At 37.0% G+C, this 25,497-nt stretch overlaps 2 protein-coding genes across 4 annotated transcripts in view; both read left to right on the forward strand.

Moving 5' to 3' along the window:
* LOC127156144 (uncharacterized) overlaps positions 1-1,385 on the forward strand; it is a 37,210-nt gene extending 35,825 nt beyond the window's left edge. The window contains exons 36-37 of the mRNA XM_051098879.1: positions 24-160; positions 461-1,385. Coding sequence (XP_050954836.1) covers positions 24-160; positions 461-628 — 305 coding nt within the window. The 3' untranslated portion in view covers positions 629-1,385. The remainder of the gene's footprint in view (positions 1-23; positions 161-460) is intronic.
* A 1,123-nt stretch (positions 1,386-2,508) lies between these two features.
* flt1 (fms related receptor tyrosine kinase 1) overlaps positions 2,509-25,497 on the forward strand; it is a 46,578-nt gene continuing 23,589 nt past the window's right edge. Inside the window, exons 1-11 of one of the 3 annotated variants that reach the window (XM_051097597.1) lie at positions 2,509-2,924; positions 7,368-7,464; positions 8,057-8,268; positions 10,300-10,424; positions 15,153-15,315; positions 15,404-15,540; positions 17,780-17,951; positions 18,136-18,253; positions 18,386-18,555; positions 20,189-20,336; positions 25,171-25,291. In XM_051097597.1, coding sequence (XP_050953554.1) covers positions 2,867-2,924; positions 7,368-7,464; positions 8,057-8,268; positions 10,300-10,424; positions 15,153-15,315; positions 15,404-15,540; positions 17,780-17,951; positions 18,136-18,253; positions 18,386-18,555; positions 20,189-20,336; positions 25,171-25,291 — 1,521 coding nt within the window. In that variant the 5' untranslated portion in view covers positions 2,509-2,866. Of the gene's footprint in view, positions 2,925-7,367; positions 7,465-8,056; positions 8,269-10,299; positions 10,425-15,152; positions 15,316-15,403; positions 15,541-17,779; positions 17,952-18,135; positions 18,254-18,385; positions 18,556-20,188; positions 20,337-22,852; positions 24,228-25,170; positions 25,292-25,497 lie in introns of those variants that run through there. The other 2 variants (XM_051097599.1, XM_051097598.1) reach the window with 2 other exon arrangements.

Consider the following 25,497-nt stretch of genomic DNA (forward strand, 5'->3'; position numbering starts at 1 on the left):
CATTTAAAACCTTCTGATTTCAGGTGAATTGGCCACATTGCTGCAAGAGGCCACCGTCAGCATCATCGGTCACAACGCTTGTAATAAAATGTATGACGATGCGGTCACTCCCAGAATGCTTTGCGCCGGAAACATTCAGGGAGGAGTGGATGCTTGTCAGGTACGTTTTTGCTTTTGCATTCACTGCTTATCAATATTCACCGTTCATGTATTAACACCTGCACTCTTAAAAATAAAGGCTCCAAAGGGGTCTTTCAGTGGTGATGCCATAAAAGAACCATTTTGGTTCCCTTTTAGTGAACAGTTCTTAAAAGAACCATTTTAAAGAACATTTTAAAAATCTAAAGAACCTTTTTCCACCATAAAGAACCTTTTCTTCATTCGAAAGTTTCCGTGGATGTTCAAGGTTCTTCATGGAACCACCTATGCCAATTATTTTTAAGACTGTGTATTCACACAGGGAGACTCTGGAGGACCTTTAGTGTGTCTTGAACGTGGCCGGAGGTGGTTTCTAGCAGGCATCGTGAGCTGGGGTGAGGGCTGCGCCCGACAGAACCGGCCCGGAGTTTACACACGTGTCATAAAGTTCACAGACTGGATTCACCAGCAGACGAAAGGCCAGGTGTGACTTACACACGCACACATATATATTAACACCAGAGAACGGGTGACTGGCCCACACTCAGTTGCATGTGATCGAGGTGCACCGGTGCCCAGACACACCGCAAACATCAACACCTCTGCATCGGAAGCAATTTCCCACCAATTCCTGTTGCTCAGTGTTTAAAACCTCTACCCACGGTCTGCCAGCAGCTTCACTCCCCTCTTAATGCCCCAAAACTCATAAGAACCACCTACAAACCAACTGTACTCTATAAAGCTCGACAGCGGACTACTAGTGTAGAGACTGAGGAGATTATTTGCAGTGGACAGAGTTCTCTTGGTAAGATTTGTGTTATTTGCATACAGTGGCTGAATAGTAGTTTTCATACATTTATTCATGCTAATGGAATCGTTTTGATTTTTTGTTTCATTCATTGTTTAAGAATGATATGAACCCTCCACTTCACGCTCTGTTTTGAATATGTCCAACTGTGAAATTGATTGCATGCCAGAAATTATGACCAATACGAATTGTTACTGTTTTGTATGTTTTTATAGGGTTTTTGTTATCACAAATGATTATTGGCTTCTCCTTCACTCAGAGAAAGCAGTGGCAGCCCCTAAGACTCTCTCTACTGGTCACGATTTGACATTACATCTTACTCAGTACTTCTTTAGTTATGCACACATTATGATCTGTATACCCGAAAACCAGATGTAAATGTCAAAACTGAGCAAATGTTGATACTTTATATTAGATATATGAAAAATAGAACTATATTAAAAAGAGGTGCTACATTACTTCAGCTTTGTGAATTGTTTTTTTTTTTTTTTTTTCATATGCTTGAGTGTTTCTTATTTGTTTTTTCTGATTTGTGACCCTGGACCAGAAAACCAGTCTTAAGTAGCACAGGTATATTAGCAATAGCCAAAAATACAAAGTATGGATCAAAATTATCATTTTTTTTTTATGACAAAAATCATTAGGATATTAAGTAAAGACCATATTCCATGAAGATATTTTGTAAATTTCCTACCTTAAATATATATATAACTTCATTTTCGATTAGCAATATGCATTGCTACGAGCTTTATTTGGACAACTTTAAAGGTGATTTTCTCAATATTTCGTTTCTTTGCACCCTCAGATACTTGATTTTCAAATAATTGTGTCTCAGCTAAATATTGTCATATCCTAACAAACCATATATCAATGGAAAGCTTGTTTATGCATAAATCTTGACACTTATGACTGGTTTTGTGGTCCACGGCCACATGTAATGTGAATATAATTATTGTTAATACATGTAATATGTATTTAGAGGTATGGAAACTCACAAATGAGTCTCAGTTGTTTCTCCTAGACAGCAGATTAAATGTTAAAATTGAGATTTTTTTTCTTTTTCAGGAGAAAAATACTGAATTAGTCTCCCCTGCCTCTGAGATCCTCAACAGATATTGACAGCGTCTCACATTTTTAATTGAATTAAATGAGATTTCAGTATGTTCTCAAATATTTATCACCAAATTCTTTCAAGACCAAGACCAACCGACTCTTTTTGCATGACAGCAATTGTCGCATCTATATCTTTTTATTTCTCCTGAAACATCTGAGACAAAGTTGATAGTTATAAGAAATATAACTATGAAAGGGTTGTATCTTAATGCAGTTTTCTTCTGTGACTTTTCTATGTCTGTTAACTTGTTGATATTCAAGCTGCACAATCAAAATTTCCGTTGATCTTCACTGGTATCTCTTTTTCCTCACTCCTAGTCTCTCTGAAAGAAACCTCAGTTGTTTCCCCTCATGGATTTACTCTCCTCTTTTAAGGATTGCAAGGGTGGGATATCTTCAGACAGCGTTGGATTTACAGCAATAAGGTTGTTTATTCTTGATATGATTGATGAAGTGGAGGAGAGACGCAGGAGCGGTACAGTACAACGGGACCTTGTAGGTCACGTCAGTCGCGCGGGATGGGTGTGTCGAAAAGCGTCACGGAAGCTCCGGTGGCAGTGGGAAATGAATAAATCCCAGCCCGCGGTCATAATGGGCAAGAGTTTAACTGGAATTCATGCGTGGTCCTCCTGCTTCAAGAGTTCATATACGCCGGACGATACCGAAGTTGATTGTAGTCCATGTGAAAGCAGGGGTTTGAGGAGTTTGGTGTTGTAAGGTGAATTGATTCTCTGGAGTATTGGATCTGCAGTGTTTCCTTCATAGGTGTTCATATCCAAGCAAAAGACCTCAAGCAAGACCAAGAGAATGTTCGATATATTATTTGTGATTATATTTGGACTGACAGGGCGTGTTCTGACTAAAGGTAAGTATATTATGCTTTACTTTTATCACAGAATATCAGTTTTCATCCGTATTCATATTAAACATCTAAGCCATACATATATTTTTCAAAAACGCACGTTGTTTTATACTCCATCTAAGCGGAAAAATGAAAATCATTGTGGGAATGCTTGAGGATGAGTGCGACTTTTCTCAGTCTAAGCGCATTATTTGCATTTCATGATTAGAAGACATCCATTAACTTTGGATGAACATGCTAACTACTTAGCGTTTTTATTTATTTATTTATTTATTTGGTATTTATGCCGAACTGGTAATAAAGCATACTGCAGAAATGCAAAATTACGCGCTAAAGGAACGTAAATTACGTGCTAAATTAGATGTGATACAATTTCCAAGGCTATGGCAAGCCTTTTTAACATTTACATTTATAATTTAAAACTAAGTAGTATATTTTTAGTTACTAGTAGTATTTTTGTTTTTATTACTAGAAATGAATTCAACTATGCGACTTGTATACCATCTATACAATTAGTCACTATTGTCCGATGGACTTGTTTGAAAAGAATAGTTGATATCTGAAACTTCTATAACCATAAAATTTGATTGCAAAAATAAATTAGACTTTGTTACTGTTGTGATTGGGAATGCTATAATCTAATGATTTGGTTATACTATTTAATGAACTAGCGACACTGAAAACAATCATAATGAGCTTTATTGCCAAGTATGTTTATATGTGACCCTGGACAACAAACTCAGTCAAAAACCAGTCATAAGTAGCAAGGGTATATTTGTAGCAATATCCAACAATACACGGTATGGGTCAAATTTATCTATTTTTCTTTTATGCCAAAAATCATTAGGATATAAAGATCATGTTCCATTAAGATATTTTGTAAATCTCCTACCGTAAATATATCAAAACTTAATTTTTGATTAGAAATATGCATGTGTTTTTTGTCTTAATTTTTGATTAGTAATACGCATTGCTAAGAACTTCATTTGGACAACTTTAGGTGATTTTCTCAATATTTAGATTTGTATGCACTCTCAGATTCCAGATTTTCAAATAGTTGTATCTCAGACAAATATTGTCCTATCCTAACAAACCATACAGTTTCAAAAAAATGGACCCTTGTGACTGGTTTTGTGGTCCTGGCTCACATATTATACATACAAGGAATTTCTTTTGGTGACAAAAACTTCCATCGCTCCAAAAATAAATAAATAAAAGCGGAACAGAGAATACCAATAAATTCAAGATAAGAAGAAAATAATATGCAATAAAATTTATGCCATATTTATTTAAAGTTATGTCGACAATAGACAGAATGCATATGTACTAGATACAATTTTAGAGATACAATAATGTACGAATATAATTGTTTATTAATAATACAAAATAAGTACTAATATAAAAACAGACGTTAGTTAATGTTAAGAAATAAATGCTAAATAAATTCAAGATAAGAAGAAAATAATATGCAATAAAATTTATGCCATATTTATTTAAAGTTATGTCGACAATAGACAGAATGCATATGTACTAGATACAATTTTAGAGATACAATAATGTACGAATATAATTGTTTATTAATAATACAAAATAAGTACTAATATAAAAACAGACGTTAGTTAATGTTAAGAAATAAATGCTAAATCGGCCTGCCATAGCAGGACAAGTTGTTTTGATAGTAGAGACCTCTCTGCTCTTACTTGGCATCCGTCTTCAATGTTTGGCCCCGGTTGAATCAGAGAGGGCGTTATTTCCTGAGCCTGATGACATTGTGAAATGGAAGTTCTAATATAAATGACTTCGGGGTCATGACCACCGTGAGGCAGGAACCAGCGCTAATCAGGGTGTTATAGCTAAAACAGACCCAAGGGGAGGAAGCAGGGGGTGAAGCGATGTACTGTCCACAGTGCGTGATTATTAGTGCTTTATTGGTCAACAACTCACCGCAGAAACATCACAGGATGGAAAACTGAAACTGATTAATGGCCAAGCATGTGTTTAAGCATATGCGTGTTCAAAACCGTACAGTAATGCCGGAAAAATGATTGCGTAAAATTAACAGGACATCGGATTTTAGAAAGATCCCTAAAAGTGCTAGAAAGAAAATGCACTAATAAAACTGTTTTCAAATGAACACAAATAACTTGGCTATTTGAAAAATAAATAAATACATGTAGTTATGCAAATAACAGACTAATTATTATAACAATAATTGCATTTTCGTTTAGCTTATTCTTGTTCAAATTAAAGGTGGTGATCAATAAAGTTATGCCCGAGTGCACATTGTTTTTTAAGAACAAAATAATTAAAATTCCTTTGTAGAATTTAAAAAACGTTTGCTTTACTTACCTTTAAAGATTTTGAACACCACGTAGCTACATAACGTGAGAACTAGTTTTTAAATAGCTTATTTAAATGGCGAATTTTTATTATTATTTTATTTTAAATAGTGACACTTTTAAATAGCCTATTTAGTAGTTTCCCAGTGGGTGCAGTTTTACAAACAATTTTACGAAGCAGATATTAATGTATTTTTTTCTTGATGTGATATTTAAGTCGTCACACGAGTAATAACTATAGATTAAATTAATAAGCGCAAAAATGACGTAAATGCATAGCGTTTAAGTCGTTTCCGACATTTTTTTTTAACTAAAATTAAAGTCATTTTTAAATGCATGCAACATCCATTCAGTGTTTTGAATAAAACATTTCCATTCAATGTTCTACATTTTATATTTAACCCTTGTTTGTGTAACTGTCTTTACCTACGTGCTTCGCTACTTAAACCCCAGCCTTATTTACTTTAGTTCATTAGCGTTTATTCAAATATGACGTGTAAGGTTTGTTGAAATTGGCAAGTTTTCGTCCTGTCATTAGTGGCAGGCGCTCTTGTTGAGGGTTTCTGAAACGGAACCTCAGCGTGTGGACCGGCTGATAACGAGCCTGTTTGAATCCCATGCGGGACTCGCTGTGGGAAAAAGTGCTTGACTTCTACTTCCTTTTTTCACTGGCCTAACTACAATACCATTTTAATGTATATACGGCACATGGCCTGCGCATAGCGTGTGAATAATGGAAAGGAAATGATGCTGTAAGTTTTTTTAAAGCAATAAACAATAGTGAGACCGGTCTGTATTGTATAGACACGTCTGCATGGAGACGAGCTGTTTAAAATCATTATGAAATATGTGCCATCTTAACCCACATTTAAGTGTGTTTTTTTTTCTACACGACAAAAAGAGATGTGAACTGGAGTGTGCAAACACTATTTTTGATTTAGTGTATTTGTGCTTAAAATACGCGATTTTGCATATTAATAGGCAATTAATGTCACAGCATTTCGCAGAAACTGTAAATCATTTTTATAGGTATGTTATTCAGTACAAAATACGAAGTCATTACGTTCGTTTTGTTTTCCATTTGGCGTGCTGTCTTATTAATCAAATAAATAAAATTTAAATGTATGCATGTGTTTATGTAGCATAAAATAAAAACAACTAATTTAAAATAACACAGTGTTGCATTTGACATTTTAAAATACGAAAAAGATAGGAAAATATTATCTATAATAATATTTTATAATTTATATAATTAATGCTAGGCTAATAGATACAGAATTGTATCTATCGCAGTCTAAATAAGTAAAACGATTTTTAAAGGAAAGAACTGGATGTATCTTTTAAAATAAAAAAAAAAAAAACACCATATTAATGTGATGTTTTCTGGTGTTTTTATTGAATTAAACTCCTTTATTTAATGTATTATCATTGCCTTGTAAAGATCCTCAAGTACCTCTAAACAATACTCAAGGGTCAATATAACAATACAACAATACATAAGGGTCTTTTTTTAACATTTAGATTTATACATAATCTGCATAAATAAGCTTTTCATTGACCTATGGTTTGTTAGAATAGGACAATATTTGGCTGAGATACGACTATTTGAATATCTGGAATCTGAGGGTGCAAAAAATCTAAATATTGAGAAAATCACCTTCAAAATGGTCTAAAAGAAGTTTTTAGCAATGCATATTACTAGTCAAAATGTAAGTTTTGATATATTTACGGTAGGAAATTTACTAAATATCTTCATGGGACATGATATTTACTTAATATCCTAGTGATTTTTGGCATAAAAGAAAAATTGATCATTTTGACCCATACAATGTATTTTTGACTATTGCTATAAATATACCCATGCTACTTAAGACTGGTTTTGTGGTCCAGGGTCACAAATGTTCTTCAAAAACAACCTTGAAATATAACTCTATCAGTATTAGCAGGAACTATAGGTCCGTTTCTACAGCTCTAGATGGCATAGTCCAATTTTATGCAAGTTCTACATGGACTACATTTTCACCTGAATGTGGTTAAGGTCACTCTTTAAAGCTTCACAACATCTTATTCAGCAACCTCTAACATGGCTTTGTTTTCTATCTGAAAGACACAGACACAAAAGGAAGGTTCAGTTCTCCAGTGTTGGATGTTACAGAAAAGCAGCTTATCATAGAGAGAAATCAGACACTTCAGTTAAACTGCAGGTGAGTGATTTGTCATGATCTCATGGTTAAAGTAGGATGAAGTGGTTAAAATGGATCATGAGGTTATGGATGAGTCATGTATGGATTTATGATTAACAGAGATGATACAGATTTTGGTCAGGAGGAATGTAGAAATACTAAGCGAAAGTTTGGAGTGAGAGATTGTAAAATGCAAGTATAAAGGATGAGAACTGAGCCATGTATAGTGGGGTCCAAAATCCTGAGAGATCATAATTTAATTTAAACCTTGAAATAAATGGAACATTTTGAGCTTTTATGGCAGAAATATTCCAGGTCACTAACCATTAGTTCCTTTGTACAAAGAGTCAAAAGTTCTTATGCACCAGAGTCTCTCAAATTGTGCTGGAGGACATGATTATCAAATTTGAAACAAACTTCTTCATGCAACTAAATACCAAAAAAACAATTATAAGTCAACCATAAATCATGTTGACTGATCTGATCTGCTAGTAAAGATTAAATGCTTTTAATTAGTAAATGCAAGTGTTCTCAGACTTTTAGACCCCATTATGTGATGTACTTGGACCATTAGGTATAAAGTTCCTTGTATAATCCAAACTTGATGTTTCAGGGGACGGTGGGAGCTCCAGTGGGTTTTGCCATCAGGCGTCCCGAAAGTCTACCACGGCACCCAGATAGAAGACACTAGATGCGGGAAGAAAAATAACCAGTATTGCAGCCGCCTGACGCTCAGTCCTGCTTTAGCTCAACATACTGGCTCTTACCGCTGCAGGTACCACCAAAAGCAGCGCAAACAGGCCTCTGTGTACGTCTACATCACAGGTAAGATGCTTCAGGTGAACACTGGAACCTTTAAACACTCGCTTTCCGACATTGTGACAAATTTGTTAATTTTCCTTAAATATCATGTCTCCATCAGGTAACTAGTAAGACCTTTGTTCATCTTCATAACACAAGTTAAGATATTTTTGGATTATGGAAGCCCATTCCTCCCATTGAATAAAAAAATAAAGGTTATTGCTACTTGTTATCTCACAATTCTGACATTTTTTTCAGAACTGCATGATACAATCTCACAATTTTGACTTTTTTCTCAGAATTGTGAGATACAAACTTACAATTGTGAGTTATAAAGTCAGAATTGTGAGATATAAACTCACAGTTCAGAGAAATAAAGTCAGAATTGCATGATATAAACTTGCAATTCTGAGAAATAAAGTCCCAGTTGCATGATATAACATTGCAATTGCGAGTTAAGTCAGAATTGTGAGATATAAACTTGCAATTCTGTGAACATATCAGTCTTTTTTTTATCCTCAGAACTGGACTTTATAACTCACAAGTGGGAGTTTGTATCTCACAATTCAGAGAAGAAAAATGCAAGATACAAACTTGACCAGACTTGAGAGAAAAAATGACTTTTTTTATTTAGTGGCAGAAACTGGCTTTCCATAGACCCTGCATAGACAGCAACGAAATTGACACGTTCAGTGTCCAGAAAGGTTGTGGTACTCTCGTTAACAAGCGGCAAAGACTAACAAGGAAGAGAAGAAATTCTTGAATAAAGTCGCTATTTTCGTAGCTTTATAACATTACGGTTCAACAACTGATGTCACATGCACTATTTTAACAATGTCCTTACTACCTTTCTGGGCTTTGAACGGGTCAGAAAGCTCTTGGATTTCATCACAAATATCTTAATTTGTGTTCGAAGATGAACGGAGGTCTTACGGGTTTGAAACAACATGACAGAATTTTCATTTTTGGATGAGCTATACCTTTAATGCTTATTATAACACATAATGTGATTTTGTAGAAATTGTAGTCAGGCACTAAAGAGGGTACCCATTTAAATCTGGGATTGTTTGAGCAGAGACCCGATTTCCAAGGAGGACCCGATTTGTCACGACACTGGCCTGCGTTTAATAGCTTCGCCATCTCACTGACCATTTCTGTTGCTTAAGGCTAAACAGGAAGCCTCAGGAAGCAAATAATACCTAAACACCATTTTTCTCTCGAGGCAACACATCCGACTAAGTGAGCGTCTGGCACGGTTTTGTGGTGGCATTTTGTGTTTTTGCTCATACCGTAGGCTGTCCTCTCTCACTTTTGCCTAAATTTAAACTGTAACTTTCATTTACGTGCTACCTCAAGGGGACAGAAATAGCCCCAGCTGTTGAAAGGCTCAGCTCTTGGGCAGCCTTTCCCAGGGTACCCGGCCTTATCTATCTCCCTCAGCCCGGCCGTCCGTATCCTGTGCTGCTCTGGGGGGAGGGACGACTTGGAGACGAGGATAGAGGATGCGATGTCTCCTTGTGTATGTTTGTTGGGATGCGTGTCTGCGCATGGGAGTGGGCACCTTGAGGGCATGCCGGGGCAGAAGACGCTCGGATCCTCCCTGGTCAGGCATTAAGGAAGGCGAAGAGGTGCCCCAGGTCACTAGGTGCGGCCCCGGTTAGCCAACAAGGCCCCTGAGGACCATCAATCGCTCTTGCGGCCATGTCCATTTAGCCTCACCCTTCGTCCTTTATATTGAATCAAAGCACGACAAGGAAGCATCCAGCAGTCCTTGGGGTACTTTTGTTAAAATGTTCAGAGATTTTTTTCCGTTCCTTTAATAACACCAGAGCTTCGAACAATGGGGCGAGCAACACCCAAAGCCTTTCATTGCCACAAGAATATTGCAACTGGGGCGAAAGTGCAACCAAGAAAACAACAGAGAGAGAGAGCGTTTGATAACAAGCAAGCATTCTCTCTGTATTTGTTGCTGACTCTAGATCTCTAGATTGTTGTCAGCATCTACTGTTTGTATGAGGTGTCTGTTTGTTCCTGACCTCAGCATTGGCGTTTCAGATAGCCAGCAGCCGTTTGTAAAGGTGCAGACGGAGATCCCAGATGTGGTCTACATGAAGGAGGGAGAGCCGTTGGTCTTCCCCTGCAGAGTCACCAACCCGGATGCCAAAGTCTCGTTGGTCAAGGTGAGTGTCTCAACTGTGAGTCATAAGACACATCAGCTTTCCCTTTCTCCAGGGACAAATAATCTGTTTCTCAGCACTGAACACAACATGTGAGACAGTCTTAGCCAATCAGAAGATATCTGATGTTTAATATGCAGGGTTATGGACCAATGAGGACAGTGGGCAGGGCTATTCAGAGAACTAGAAACTCATTGCTGTTTAGAGCAAAACTTATATATTGATGTCTAATATGCAGGATTTGTCTGGTTGTTTTGGGACAAACTCCTTATGTCTAAGGATGAGCATTTAATTAATTTTTGTCTGTTTGAGTGTTCAACAGACATTTTATATATGGAAGCCCATTTCCGCCACTGAATAAAAAATGAAAAAAAAAAAGTAACTGCGACTTTTTATCTCACATTCTGACTTTTTTCTCAGAATTGAGATAAAAATGTGCAATTCCGATTTTTTTCGTACAATTCATCTTTTTACATCTCACAATTTTGATTTCTTAGAATTGTGAGATAAAAACAATTATGACTTTTTCTCAAAATTATGAGTTTATCTCGCAGTTCTCATTTTTTTCTCACAATTCTGACCTTTTTTCTCGCAATTGCGAGTTTACATCTCACAGTTATGACTTTTTTACTCAGAATTGTGAGATGAAAAACTCGCAACTCTGACTTTTTTCTCACTTTTTTTCTTGCAGTTTCGAATTTACATCTCACAATTTTGACTTTTGTTCTCAGAATTGTGAGATAAAAACCTTTTTGTCAGAATTGAAGATAAAATCTCACAATTCTGACTTTTTTTCTCACATTTGCAAGTTTATGTCTTACAATTTTGACTTTTTTTCTCAGAATTGTAAGCTACTTCCAGTTTTGAGGGGGAAAAAAGACTGATACATTCTCAGAATTACGAGTTTATATCTCACAGTTCTGACTCTATAAGATATAAACTCGCAATTCTGAGATTTTTTTTCAGATGCAAGTTTATATCTTCATTACTCAGAATTGTGAATTTGTATCATGCAATTCTAAGAAAAAAGTGAGAATTGTGAAATGTAAACTCACAATTGCAAGAAAAAAAGTCTGAATTTTATGAGATAAAAAGTCTCAATTACCTTTTTATTTAGTGGAGGAATTTCATATTTTATATCTTCCATATTTTAAATGTCTCTCTGTTACAAAAACAAAAAAAAGAGTTTAAATACCCAGATGATGCACTTGAATAACCAAAAAAAACTAAGTGTGGAATGTTGGACACTTCATGCACCAAACTGTTGCAGCTTTAATTACATAGCGACGGGGGAGGATCTCTCAGACTACTATTATTAATGAAAAAATAACCTAATATAATTCATAAATCTAAACTAAAAGACATGATGTTCACTCAGTAATCCTATTTATCGCTATATAGTTGCTGTAACAAATTTGCACACTCTTTAAAATATAAGCTGCATCACATTGACACACTATACACTATGTACTTATGCACTGTGTACTCAACTGTATATTGTGATTATTTTGCATGCATTGCTATTTTCATAGCTGATGGCTTGATTCTTACTTACATCATGTTTGAACAGCTTAAAAATAGTTGTTTTACTAGAGCCTCTCTAGATACCCTGCGGCCTGTTCCATTGAGCTCTGTTTGGTTGTCTGAAAGGAAGAAAGTGTGACTACAGTAAACACAATCTGTCTGCACGTATGCGTTCGCTACAGCAAACAAATTGCCTTGTGTGTGTTTTTTGGAGTGTGCTTTCACTGGACTGAATGTCAATGCTGAAGCAAATTGACGTGTGATGAATCGTTATTGCAAATAATAACAAAAAGATCAATCATTAGTCTCAAGTAGGCTACTTCTGTACTCAGCTCTTCGTGCCAATCCCTACACTCGTCTATGGCTTCCACTGCCATACATGGAGTGCATCCTCTCACTCTCATTCACAAATAAGTCACTCTCCCTGTCCTTATCTCACAATCACCCCAGGTTGTAAGGGCAAGCATGCGTGTCTTCGTGCCAGTTCGGATGTGTGTGTGTTCATGAGGGCATGTGGAGGGGATGTACAGAAGTCTTTTTGGCTCAGCATGACATGGATACTTTAAGTCGATGCTCAGAGCAAGCGGCGCCCACAGCTTCCTTTTCTTGTTGGCACTGTACAAAGCCAAGGAGATGACGCCGAGACCACCTCATGCAGACTGATGTCTTCCACAGCTGGTGGCACGGATAGTGAATTGCACGGATAGTACATGTATGATATGATTAGATACATTACTACATCTCTGGAGACATAAGATGAGTCCAAATACGGTAACCAAAGTCTCAAGAGGGTTTAAAAAAGGACTTAAGCATTTCAGGATGAATTTCAGATGAGAAGAGGAAACGGAAAAGAACAAGTTGACCAGTTCCCGTCGCGTTGCCTTTGGCGCTTCGCATGCAGGATGGAAACTGTTTTAGGATATGCTAGTGATATGACATCCCTATCCTCCCTGCTTGCTCAAAAAAGCACCACATTTCATTTCTGTTTGCTTTGTTTATGTCCTGCCGACCCTGCGCACAGATATTCGAAAGGTAAACGTGCTATAAATACGAGCTCTCTCCACCCTACTCAAACTTGGACTGTCACACGCTAGTAGAGTGTTTTTTTCCTGAGAGGATTTTGCACTTGGCAGTGTATCTTTAATCTTGCACCTTTCGCATAGGGAACAATACATAAGCTCTCGCTGAAGCTGTGAAAGTAGCTGCGGGGCCCTTCCAGAAGCTGACCTGAGGGCCTAGCCACGATGTCTATATCCTGTAGTAACAGGATGTGAGGAGATGGACTAGAGTCACGTTTCCACATCCTCGCCCTCCCCTCTTACGCATTGAACATAGGGAGGGATGTTAGTGAGAAGTTCGCTACCTAAGATTTACAGTAGGTGGGATTAGTTGGTAAAGGTGAGGGAGGTCACAGTCTTTTAGAGCTTTACAAGTGTTCAGAAATATTAATTAAATGACGTGATGTTCAGCCAGTAATCCTATTTGTGACTCTGGACCACAAAACCAGTCTATATTTGTAGCAAAAGCCAAAAATACATTGCATAGGTCAAAATTATATTTCTTTTATGCCAAAAATCATTAGGATATTGAGTAAAGATCATGTTTCTTGAAGATATTTTGTGAATTTCCTTCCGTAAATATATTAAAACTTAATTTTTGATTAGTAATATGCATTGCTAAGAACTTCATTTGGACAACTTTAAAGGCAATTTTCTCAATATTTTGATTTTTTTGCACCCTCAGATTTCAGTTGTATCTCAGCCAAATACTGTCCTATCCTAACAAACCATGCATCAATGCAAAGCGTATTTATGCAGCTTTCAACTGATGTATATATCTCATTTTAAAAAAACTGTACAAAGCCAAGGAGATGACGCTGAGACCACCTCACGCAGACTAATGTCTTCCACAGCTGGTGGCACGGATAGTGAAACGGACGGATAGTACATGTATGATATGATTAGATACATTACTACATCTCTGGAGACATAAGATGAGTCCAAATATGGTAACCAAAGTCTCAAGAGGGTTTAAAAAAGGACTTAAGTATTTTAGGATGAATTTCAGATGAGTAGAGGAAACGGAAAAGAACAAGTTGACCAGTTCCCGTCGTGCTGGAATGACCCTTATGACTGGTTTTGTGGTCCAGGGTCACATTTTTGCTTTAACTGGTGCTAGATAGTTGTAGCAGTATTATCACATACTGCTTGTGTGTTAGTTAGTTATTCTGTCTCATGTAATCGCTCAATCAGTTTCAACTCTTAACTTTTCCTCAGAAAAAACATTTGGTGACCGTTAGTCAGCTAAAAAATATGAAATCTAGAGCGGGGCATTTTGCTAAATATATGCACCATATAACATATTCATTATATTTTTTTACTGTTCTTCAGTGTTTATTTTTGAATAAATTCGTCACGTTTTTATGACAGCCACCATTATATGTTTATATTTCAAAAAATGCATTGGAGTAGAAATATAATTATGTAATTGTAACTTCATTATTATAAAAGACTTAACTTAAGCATACAAGTATACAAATCAGGTTAGTCTGTGTATTTAGGACGCATGGACTATGAAAATTAGCCTTAGCAACCCAAATGATTCCAGCATTTTGTTCCAAAATCATTTCCACCACCGTCATTTCCGCCACAGAATGCTGTTGCACAATACATAATTTGAGATGTGGCGGAAATGACAATGTGGTGGAAATGTTCATGATGGTTTAAAAAAAAACGGAATTGTATGTTCACCGTTCATTGTTCAAAGGTGCCCATACTTAAAGAAACAGTCTATAAGTTGTTATGCTCCTAGGTAAAGGGCTTATCTAATGCTTTACCTAATGCAGTAGTGCTTCCTAGAAACCAGGAGATTTTGAGCAGCTCACACTGGGAGGAAAGCATTCACCTGATCCCCTGAGAAAGGGCAGGACACTTCCACAGTGTCACATCTAAGCCTGTAAACATTTCCTCCATTGAATATGGAAGTAAACAAAATCATAACACCGCTCTCCAAGAATTTTCTGAAGGACGGTGCACTGTTGAACCCATTAGAGCCCTCGTGTGCGCTGGCCAAATGACATTTACAACTGAAAGTGCAAGTTTGTTTTTAAAACACACACACATATGGAAATCTTTGCAAAGTGAAAACAATGCAAAAGCTTGTGGTGCAGCTGCTAATCTTTTAATATCTTTTTTCTTACATTTTCAGTTTCCTTTCCACCGGTTAACTCCTGATTATAGAAACATCATCTGGAACAGCAGGCAAGGTTTCACTATCCGTAGTCCCACATTCTTCTACATCGGACTATTTTCCTGTGAGACTATCGTCAATGGAGTCAAACATAGTAACAAGTTCTTGACTCACAGGCCAGGTAAGCCCTTTAGGCTTCTATGATTTACTTAGCAAATAAAGTGGCAATACATTTGAGTTTAAAAAATGCATGTTTTCTTCTCTTGCAGTGAATAAAATCCTAGACGTGTATTTGAACAGCACAGGTTTGGTCCACACGTTACAGGGCCAGATGTTAGCACTGAACTGCACCGTTACTGCTGAATGGAACGCCAGGGTGTCCATTAGCTGGACGTACCCACAAAAGGTACACATAGTATACATTTGTGATTTATAAAATTGCTATTTCTAATATATTTATTCTGCAGTTGGCATAATCAGAATCTATGGACATGGATTTTTAAAGGAATAGATCACCCAGAAATTAAAATTGTGTTATTATTTACTCACCCCCATGTTGTTCCAAACCTATATAAGTTTCCTTGTTATGTTGAACACAAAAGGAGATATTCTGAAGAATTTTGAAGAGCCAAACAGTTATTGGTCCCCACTGACTTCCATAGAAGGGAAGGAAATACTGTGGAAGTCAATAGGAACCGTCAACTGTTTGATTACCGGCATTCTTCAAAATATCTATTTTTGTGTTCAACATAAGAAATAAACTCATACAGGTTTGGAACAACATGAGGGTGTGTAAATCATGACAAAATTTTCATTTTTTGGCGAACTCCCTTTAAGATGAATTAACTCATCTTGATACATTACTACTAAATTTGTTAGTAGTTATAATTAAAATCATGAATTTGCTTGTTTAATATCTTATCTGAAAAAAATGGAGACTTTTCCTTAAGGAAAAAGTCCACTTCCAAAACAAAGATTTACATATAATGTACTCACCCCCATGTCATCCAAGATGTTCATGTCTTTCTTTCTTCAGTCGTAAAGAAATTATGTTTTTTGAGGAAAACATTTCAGCATTTTTCTCCATATAATTGACCGATATGGTGCCCCGATTTTGAACTTCCAAAATGCAGTTTAAATGCGGCTTCAAACAATCCCAAATGCAGTTGTAAATGATCCCAGCCGAGGAAGAAGTCTTATCTAGTGAAACAATCGGTTATTTTCATTTAAAAAATACAGTTTAAATACTTTACAAAGTAAACATGCAAAGAAGATCAAACGCCCTTAACAAAAATGGTTAAACAGCGATATAGGACGATTTTGAAATTGAGGGAGAAAAAACGATTTTTCAACATACCCCAACTGTCATGAACCGGAAAAAAACAGTCCTGGCAGATTAAGACAAGACGAGCGTTTGACATTAAAAAGTATATAAACTGTATTATTTTTATGAAAATAACCGATTGTTACGCTAGATAAGACCCTTCTTTCCCGGCTGGGATTGTTTACAACCACATTTGGGATCGTTTAAAGCCGCATTTAAACTGCATTTTGGAAGTTCAAAATCGGGGCACCATATTTTTCCTAGAAAAATGCTGAAATGTTTTCCTCAAAAACATAATTTCTTTACGACTGAAGAAAGAAAGACATGAACATCTTGGATGCATGTACATTACATGTGAATCTTTGTTTTGGAAGTGGCCTTCTCCTTTAAGTCTCCTGCACCACTGAGAAAAAGACAGTACTGAAATATGTGTCTCCTCTGGAGGTTCAGAACAAATCTCAAAAGTCTCAAACTGTGCTTAAATTTGTCTGCCGTCAAAACTTTTGAAATTTATCAAAATCATCAGGAAACTGGTTCATATAATAATCTAATAAGTATAATTAATTAATAATTAATGGGAATGTACTGTATGTAAATGCATTTCCCTAGTGATAAATAAATATACTAAAATGTATTTAAAATACATTTATTTCATGCTAAGTATGCTACAAATACATTTACATAGTATGCACTTAATAAAATACCCTGCAATTGTACTTTTAGTATACTAAACTGGTATATTGGTCTGCGAAATTAGAACAACTAATTTTGTCCTTAATGGACTTTAATTGTGCAGAGGTAGTGCTGAAGACCAGCTAAAGACATATTGTATACTTTAGGTACACTTTAAATATTTTGCATTTAAAGACTGGTATTATTTAAAGATCATACAATCCTCATCAATAGTGACATTAAAACATATTTCAGGCTTTATATTAAGAAATGTGTTAAGAAATCTATTGCTTTTTTACTAGGATTATCAATGTCTTATTTGCTTCTATTTTCATTTTTATATTACTATGATATTTAAATGCAACACCAAAACTTAAATGCAACAATAATTATCTAGCTTCCTAAACTACTAAACAAACTCACATTTTTCTGTTTGACTACTAGAGTCATTTTAGATGACAGTTTCTGGACTAAGGAAGAAGGCATTGTTTTACGTGGATTCCCTTTTATAATGAAGTGTTTTAAATGGCCATTGAATGGACAGCTGTTCTGTAGCCCTCATTTCCTCTGAAAGCAATGTTGTTTATATTTTTCTTGTTGGACCAAAATGAGTGGTTGTGACAATTTGCTCTGCTTGTTTATACTTCAGGCTAATGGATCTGCCACTATCATCAGACGCATATCAAAGAGCCGAACCAACATGCTGTTCTACAGTGTTCTCACCATCCCCAGACTGAGCAAAGCAGACAGGGGGCTTTACAAATGTCATGTAACAAGTGGTCCATCCAAGCGAGAAACAAATACCACAGTTATTGTCTATGGTGAGTTTTAGAATCAGTCCCCTTGTTGCTGGCTCTGAAACTATAGCTAATTTCAAACTGCTGCAATACCTTTGTGCTTCTTTCTACCTCTAATGTATTCTAATTCACTATTTACAGTTTTTTACCTCTTGGTCGTCTGTGTGTGTTTTTCTAAATGTCCTGTTATCTGTCTGTCTGTTCCCAGACCATCCTTTCATTCGACTCAAGCACAGAGATGGCCCTGTGGTTCAGGCTTCTGCAGGACAGAAATTTTTCCGTCTTACTCCAAAACTAAGGGCATTCCCTGCACCTGAAATCATCTGGTAAAACTTCCTTTGGCTATATAGTTAAGCTGCTAATTAGATGTAATTTGTTTGCACATATCCATTAAAGTGAACGCAGACAACATATGTGGCCAAATGGAAAAATAGTTAACAACTGAATTTGTCGCTTAGGTTGAAGGATGGGATGGTCGCTGCCGAGCGGTGCTCCCGATATCACGTAGACGGGTTTTCACTGGTCATTCGGGATATTGCTGAAGAGGATGCAGGAATCTACACCATCCGAACTGGCATCCAGCAGTATGGACTTTTCCAGAACCTCACACTCACGTTGGTTGTAAATGGTGAGACTTAGCATTAAGAGTTTTGTCTTGTAATATATACATGTAATTTATATACGTGACCCTGGACCACAAAACCAATCGTAAGTAGCACAGCGTTTGTAGCAATAGCCAAAAATTCATTGTATGGGTCAAAATGATTGATTTTTCTTTATGCCAAAAATCATTTGGATATTAAGATCATGTTCCATAAAGATGTTTTGTAAATGTCCTACCATAAATATATCAAAACTTAATTTTTGATTAGTAATATGCATTGCTAAGAACTTAATTTTGGCAACTTTAAGGGTGATTTTCTCAATTTTTTATTTTGCACCCTCAGATTCCAGATTTTTAAATATTTGTGTTTCGGCCAAGTATTGTCCTATCCTAACTAACCATACATCAATGGAAAGCTTATTTATTCAGCTTTCAGATGATGTCTAAATCTCAATTTCAAAAAATTGACCTTTATGACTTGGTTTTATGGTCCAGGATCACATATGTATCAGGGTGTTTTCTCAAAGGAGGCAAGGGAGACATACTGGATGAAAAAAAAAATCCGTAGTACAAAAATAAAACAGCAGTATTACAAAATATAACATTAAAAAGTGTTTATATCACTTGTTTTTTTAAACAAACACTGTGCAACAGCGACACCAACAGGTAAAGTTACAACGGGAGTCTGCGTCTCTCTCAACTCCCCTGAACCCATTGAGTTTTAACAGGGTTTGGTGAGCGGCAATTGAGCTCCATAGCAATATGATTGGTTATGACTGGTTATGATAGGCTGTGATTGTTCATGCAATAAATCCCACCGCTTGTTCATGTTCTGCGTTTGCGAATCAGCATGAATGAACAATATAATGGTGTTAATGGGAAGACTAATTTAAAAAGTAAGTAAACAGCTCACACACTTATATATAACTGCTGTTACATCAAATTAAGACTTAATATGGCACAAAAACATGATATATAAGAGTTTTTAGTGAGTAATCAGCTTGGTGAAATTCGAAGTAAATCTCTGTCTGTGACCAATGTTTACAGAGCTTTGATGACTGATGATCTCAAAAATTCAAAAATAGTTTAAAGTTAACTATTAAAAAGAGTAGCTTACGTAAGTAACAATAAAATATATTGTTAAAATTGTTACTGCCTTGAGTTACTATTTTAGAACAAATGTAAAATGCTTAAAAACACTAACTTGATGAGATTCATACTTGGCTTTAATAAACAGAGTATTGATTACACTGTTAATGTAAAAAATATAAAGTAGAATTGATCTTTTTATCTTTTTCTAATAGTTTAAGTAATGTAATGTAGTGTAAGTTTTATATATCTATATATCTATATATGAAGAGTTCAGATGCAAAAGCCTCTAAATCCATCTGACGTTTTTCTTTAAAATAAGCATTTTTAACAGGCACCTATGTATAGGTTTCTACCTAAGTACCGGTGCTTCTTATTGGGCTGAGACTGGGTTTTAGTGAGTCTGATATATATACTGTATATATATATATATATATATATATATATATATATATATATATATATATATATATATATATATATATATAGTTGTTTTATGTTATTTATAATGGAAACTATGACAATGCGGCCTAATTGCTTTTTTTCTTCTGTCAAAATGTGTTCACAGTGAAGCCACAGATTGGAGAAAAGACAGTTTCCTCACAGCATCCTGCGACTGTCCAGCGAGGCAGCAGACAAGCCCTGCATTGCACCTCTCATGGTGTCCCACCACCTCAAATCCAATGGCTTTGGCATCCGTGCCCTCCCAAAGGCCTGTAAGTTTACTATCCACTCAGAAACACAAAAATGTTTGTCAAATATGAAATAGGCAGTGGTGAATGCACACTGACATGCTGATCAAAGTAGCCTACTTGCATAACAATAGTTTATGCATAGACCCTGTTTTAGGAAGGTTGTGGTCTCCTTGTTTTATTCAGGCCTCTGCAAGCTCTCTAAAACCTCATTTTATTTCCCACAAGTTTTAAAAAGTGAAAGCATTACAATGAGCTTTCTAAATCTGAAAACATTTCCCCAATGACTGACTAATCGTGTCCTCATTGCCCTTTAGTCACAGAGGAAAGGGATACGGTGAAGAATACTGGGTCAGGGCCAAAAATTCAGTCACTTTTAATTTAGTATTTGATCCAGGTGAAAAAACACAAGCGAGACAATGCAATTTTGCTAGGTTTGAATTTCCCACACTAGACTAAGTTAGATATCCTCCCCATCATTGCGTAATGTCCTAAAACCATTTTAAACCGTTCAGTTATTTCACACTGTACCTGGTCACAGTGTGTTTGATGTGTTTTTTTTAGAATGAATGCACATATGAGTGGAGACATGTGTCTATATTTACAGACATACACACACATATATATGTATGTGTGTGTGTTTGTGAATAGAGACCTGTTTTGTCTAATTCAGCATGTGTTCAGACAGGGTTTCCTCTTAGCCTGTAGAACAGATGCTTGAGAAGGCCTTTCATGTGTGTGTCTCTATTCATTTTGGTGTGGATGCAGACGCTCGTGTGTGTGTGTGTGTGTGTGTGTGCGTATTTGTGTGAATGTGTGCCTGGTACAGTCACAGAACTGAATTTAACTCCCGAGTTGAAAGTGCAGAAAAAAAGCACACAGTTCAAAAGAAGCCAGTTCCGTGCTTACAAGCACGATTTGTTCGTTTCTAAATCAAACACTATGATTTAATGAACTTCCTGTGCAGAATGCTGGCTGTTTATTATTGTGATTGCTCAGACGCATCCTGCCATGCCTTCTTCAATGTCTGACACACCACATATCCACCGTTCTCATGAGAAAAATTTAGCAAGCATTACTCAGAGGAGATCATCTCACAGAAACACCCTTCCACATACATTCCCAACTTACTCCCATATAGACACACACAGATTTTTTAAAAATGAAATCCACAAACCCTCAGAGTGTTACGCTACAGTATGACACTGCCATTTCTACTCCAAATTTGTCCATTTTTAGGTCATGCTTCCCCTTATTGTACTGCCATCGTGACATGTTATATTGGTGATATTTTCTTGGCCTATTCTTTGAGTGCTTCCTAAGAGAACTAAAAATGAAATATTACTGAGAGGAAAAGTCTTGTTGGCTTGAAATAATGCAACAAACTCCCTGTATGTGCCAGCTATCCTTCATGCAATCTTAAAGTGACAGTCCATCCAAAAATGCATGAATTGGACTCATGCACAAAAGCAACTGGAACATTCTTTAAAATAACTTATTTTGTGTTCTGCAGGGTTTTAAATGTGTGTTAATGTTTTCAATTTGCTTGTTGTTTTTTTATTAACTTTTTTGGTAACTATATAGTTTTATTAAATGTGACCCTGGATCACAAAACCTTATGTTGCATGGGTATATACATCAGATGGGTCAAATTTATCGATTTTTCTTTTATGCCAAAAATCATTAGGATTTTAAGTAAAGATTATGTTCCATGAAGATATTTTGTAAATTTCCTTCCATAAATATATCAAAACTTAATTTTTGATTAGTAATATGCATTGCTATGAACTTCATTTGGACAGCTTTAAAGGTGATTTTCTCAATATTTAGATTTTTTTGATCAGATTCCAGAATTTCAAATAGTTGTATTTCGGCCAAATATTGTCCAAACCATACATCAATAGAAAGCTTATTTATTCAGCTTTCAGATTATGTATAAATCTCAATTTCAAGAACTTTACACTTATGGTTTTGTGGTCCAGGGTCACAAATATATAAATGTAGTAAATATAGTTTTATTCAAGACAAAAATGAGAAAAGTTGCTTTGAAAACGAGCTCAAATAAAATAAGTTTAAGTCTTCTTATAGTTTATTATTATTATTTTTTTTATGGTTTGTTAATTATATTAAACCTGCAAAAACATTTTTGGATGAACTGTCCCTTTAAGAAATGCTGTGGTGTTCTATTTGCAGACTCACATGGAATCTGTGGCAACAAATTTCCTTGGAAATGCACTGTAACGCTCGCCATTAAATATAAAAACTAAATCCTTTATGCTTTAGTTAGCAATATGTATCTAGAAAACTTATTGTAACACTTGTTTAAAACCATTCTGGGGGATATTTTATGCAAAAATGGGTGCAGAAAATGCCTGTAGATTCTATATGGGTCTGCCGATATTTCTTTTATCATTTGCATAGTGATTTTGGTGAGATACTGGTCATTGCATCATCAGTTAAAGTTCAAAAGGTATATATTATAAAAAGCACTGTGTAAAGCTTGATCATTGAAAGGTATTGTATGTACGTTCTGTTGAGAGGTCTTGACTGGCTGGACCCTGACTCAGGCCCTTATTCTTTATAGCAGCCCGGCGCGGCTGGCCTGACGCTGCGGTGGAGGAGGCCCAGGGAGAGTGGAGTTGTGGGCCGGGCCGGCCTGATAGCGGCTGGATGGGCTTGAGCTCGGCCATGGGAACAGCAGCACTCTTATCTCAGCCAGGCAGGAGGCGCAGACGGGCTTCCTGTGCGAAAAATCAGAGCGCTTTTCCTCTCGTTGTTTGGCTTCCTCCCCGACTCGAGACAGCTTCCCAGCAGCGTGATTGTCCCTCCGTCTTCAAACGTGGCACAGTCCGCTTCCTCAGGAGCTTGATCTATTCTTGAGAGTCCCTGATCCCACACACACACACACACACACACACAATCCCTCCACCCCACTTTACCGAAACCCCCACAATCCCCCTCACCTGTCCTGCCACACTTGCAAATAACCCTACAACTGCCAGCGCCCTTGCATATCCAGCCACCCCAGAGACGTCACTAAAAGCAGGCCACCTCACGAGGATCCAGAACAGCTGGGCTCACACAGGACGGAGAGGCTGATATCTCTGCACCCCTGGAACTACATTCTAATTTATTCCTCTTTTTTTTGTTGTTGCTGTTGTTGTTCAGAGACAGTTTTTTCTGCTCTTCCTCTTTCCGAGCATGATCCCCATCCATACACTGCCTGGTGCTGCTTTGCTTTTCATGTTCTTGAGTGGTACTATAAAGGATGTATGAACCAAGCCTCCATCTCCAAAGCCCAGACCATCAGTTGTAGTTCTAACATCCACAAAAGCTGTGAGTTCAGATTGTACACGATGAAAATATCCTCTATCTACTATCTTGACGTGAGCCAAGGAGGGCAGAGAAAACCGAGGCTCGCTATTTGGATTTCTCGTTTTTTTGTTTTTTTTTTGTTTCCAGACTGGACCTGGCCCAGAATGCCTGCTGTGTAGGAGTTCTGATGGGCCGTAAATGAATGACAAGAGCTCTGTGTCATCCAATGTGTCATCTTATGTCAAATTCTTCCACTTCACAGTGATGCTGTGTATTACAGTTGCTTTATTTTGTGCTGAAAGAAAAGATCCTGCCTGTTTGTATGCAAGTGTTTGTGTGTGACGAGTGCGTATTTGTGTGTTTGTTTCTACTCTACGGGTCTCTCCCAATGTGATTTGTCCCTTTTTATACAGATTGTCTATGAGTAATATATGATTCTAATATTTAATAATTTTATACAACTAACTTACTTATGGTAAATCTCAATAATTGCCAAATGTGTAAGAACGCTGATAAAAATGTATTTTTAATATCTAATGTATGTGTTTATATCAAGTGTATTTGTTTTTACATTAAATTTGCTTGAAATTATTTGTACAATATGGTCTGTTTGGTTCCAAAAAGTGCATATGTGAAGTCCTAGCTGCTGGCAAAGATGTAGCTGAAATATTGGCAGACTACAAATAAACTGTTTCCTGACTGATGCTTTTCTAGACAATAAAACAGAGCAGTTTTAATAATGACCCACCAAAGTCAGTTCGTAATACTGTACGCAGGCACACCGGGTACATGGAGGTGTGTGAATGCAGAATGAGTGGGGATGTTTGTGGTAAAACAAATGGGCGTTTGAAGTCCCTGTGTGTGCGTGTGCGTATGAGAGAACGAGCGAGCGACTGTTCCCGGAGAGCCGTGGGAGAGTGGACTGTGTGTTTGAGAAGTGCTGTTGTCATGATCAGGGTGGGACGTTCGAGGACAGAACACTCACTGTCTCAGCCAAATAGGAAGAGCAATCAGAGAGAGTCGTCAAAGCCAGGGAGGGGTAACAGGGCGGTGGGCACACAGTCACGGACAAATACCCATCACTAGAACCTTGCTCCGAAGATTAGAGACCTTAAAGAATTGGCATGGATAAGATAATGGGATAAATGTCTAGAAGTTGGTGCGCAAAGTGGATGAGAGGTTGGAACTTCGGAAGCATGGCTGGGATGATTTACAGGCAGGAAAGGGAACACATCCAAGCCCCTCACACTGCTAATTATGGAACACTCCAACGAGTGTCACCGTATCCTGACACAGATGACACACACACACACACTGACAACAAATTCCAAAAAAGAATTCCAAAGAAAAAATCCCATGAGATGGCTATAGTGAAAAACGAATTCCCAAGAGACCAGTGATCGAAAGATTCCGGTCTTCCCCTTTCAGACCGCAGCTGCGGCGCACATCTGTGTCTTGTGACATCACTGCTTCGACACTTGTGAACTCAGAGTGCTGTCGTTCTCTCTTCCTCTTTCTCGTCCTCTGTCTTCCTCTCTCTAAGATGCGAGAAGCCTCCTCCTTCGTCCTGGACTGCAGTCAGTGAGAAGACAGAAGTCACGTCCACCCACAATCCCATCCTGACCGTCAGCCACAGGCAGGAAGTGTTAGAAGGGAAGAATAAGGTGAGTGTTCGAGTGGGTGGATTGATCACAGGGGACAGATGAAATGAATACACAAGAGGGCACACAAGAACGCAAAAGTACTCCCCCAGTATTCACACAAGTGCATGTGCGCTCAGTTCTGTGGAATTATGTGTTCCACCAAATGTTTCTAGATAATAGCAATCAAGTTCCAGTTCTAGTTAATTCTGTAGGTGGTGAAACAAGTG

Source organism: Labeo rohita, chromosome 24 (genome assembly GCF_022985175.1).
Source record: "Labeo rohita strain BAU-BD-2019 chromosome 24, IGBB_LRoh.1.0, whole genome shotgun sequence".
Lineage (NCBI taxonomy): Eukaryota > Metazoa > Chordata > Actinopteri > Cypriniformes > Cyprinidae > Labeo > Labeo rohita.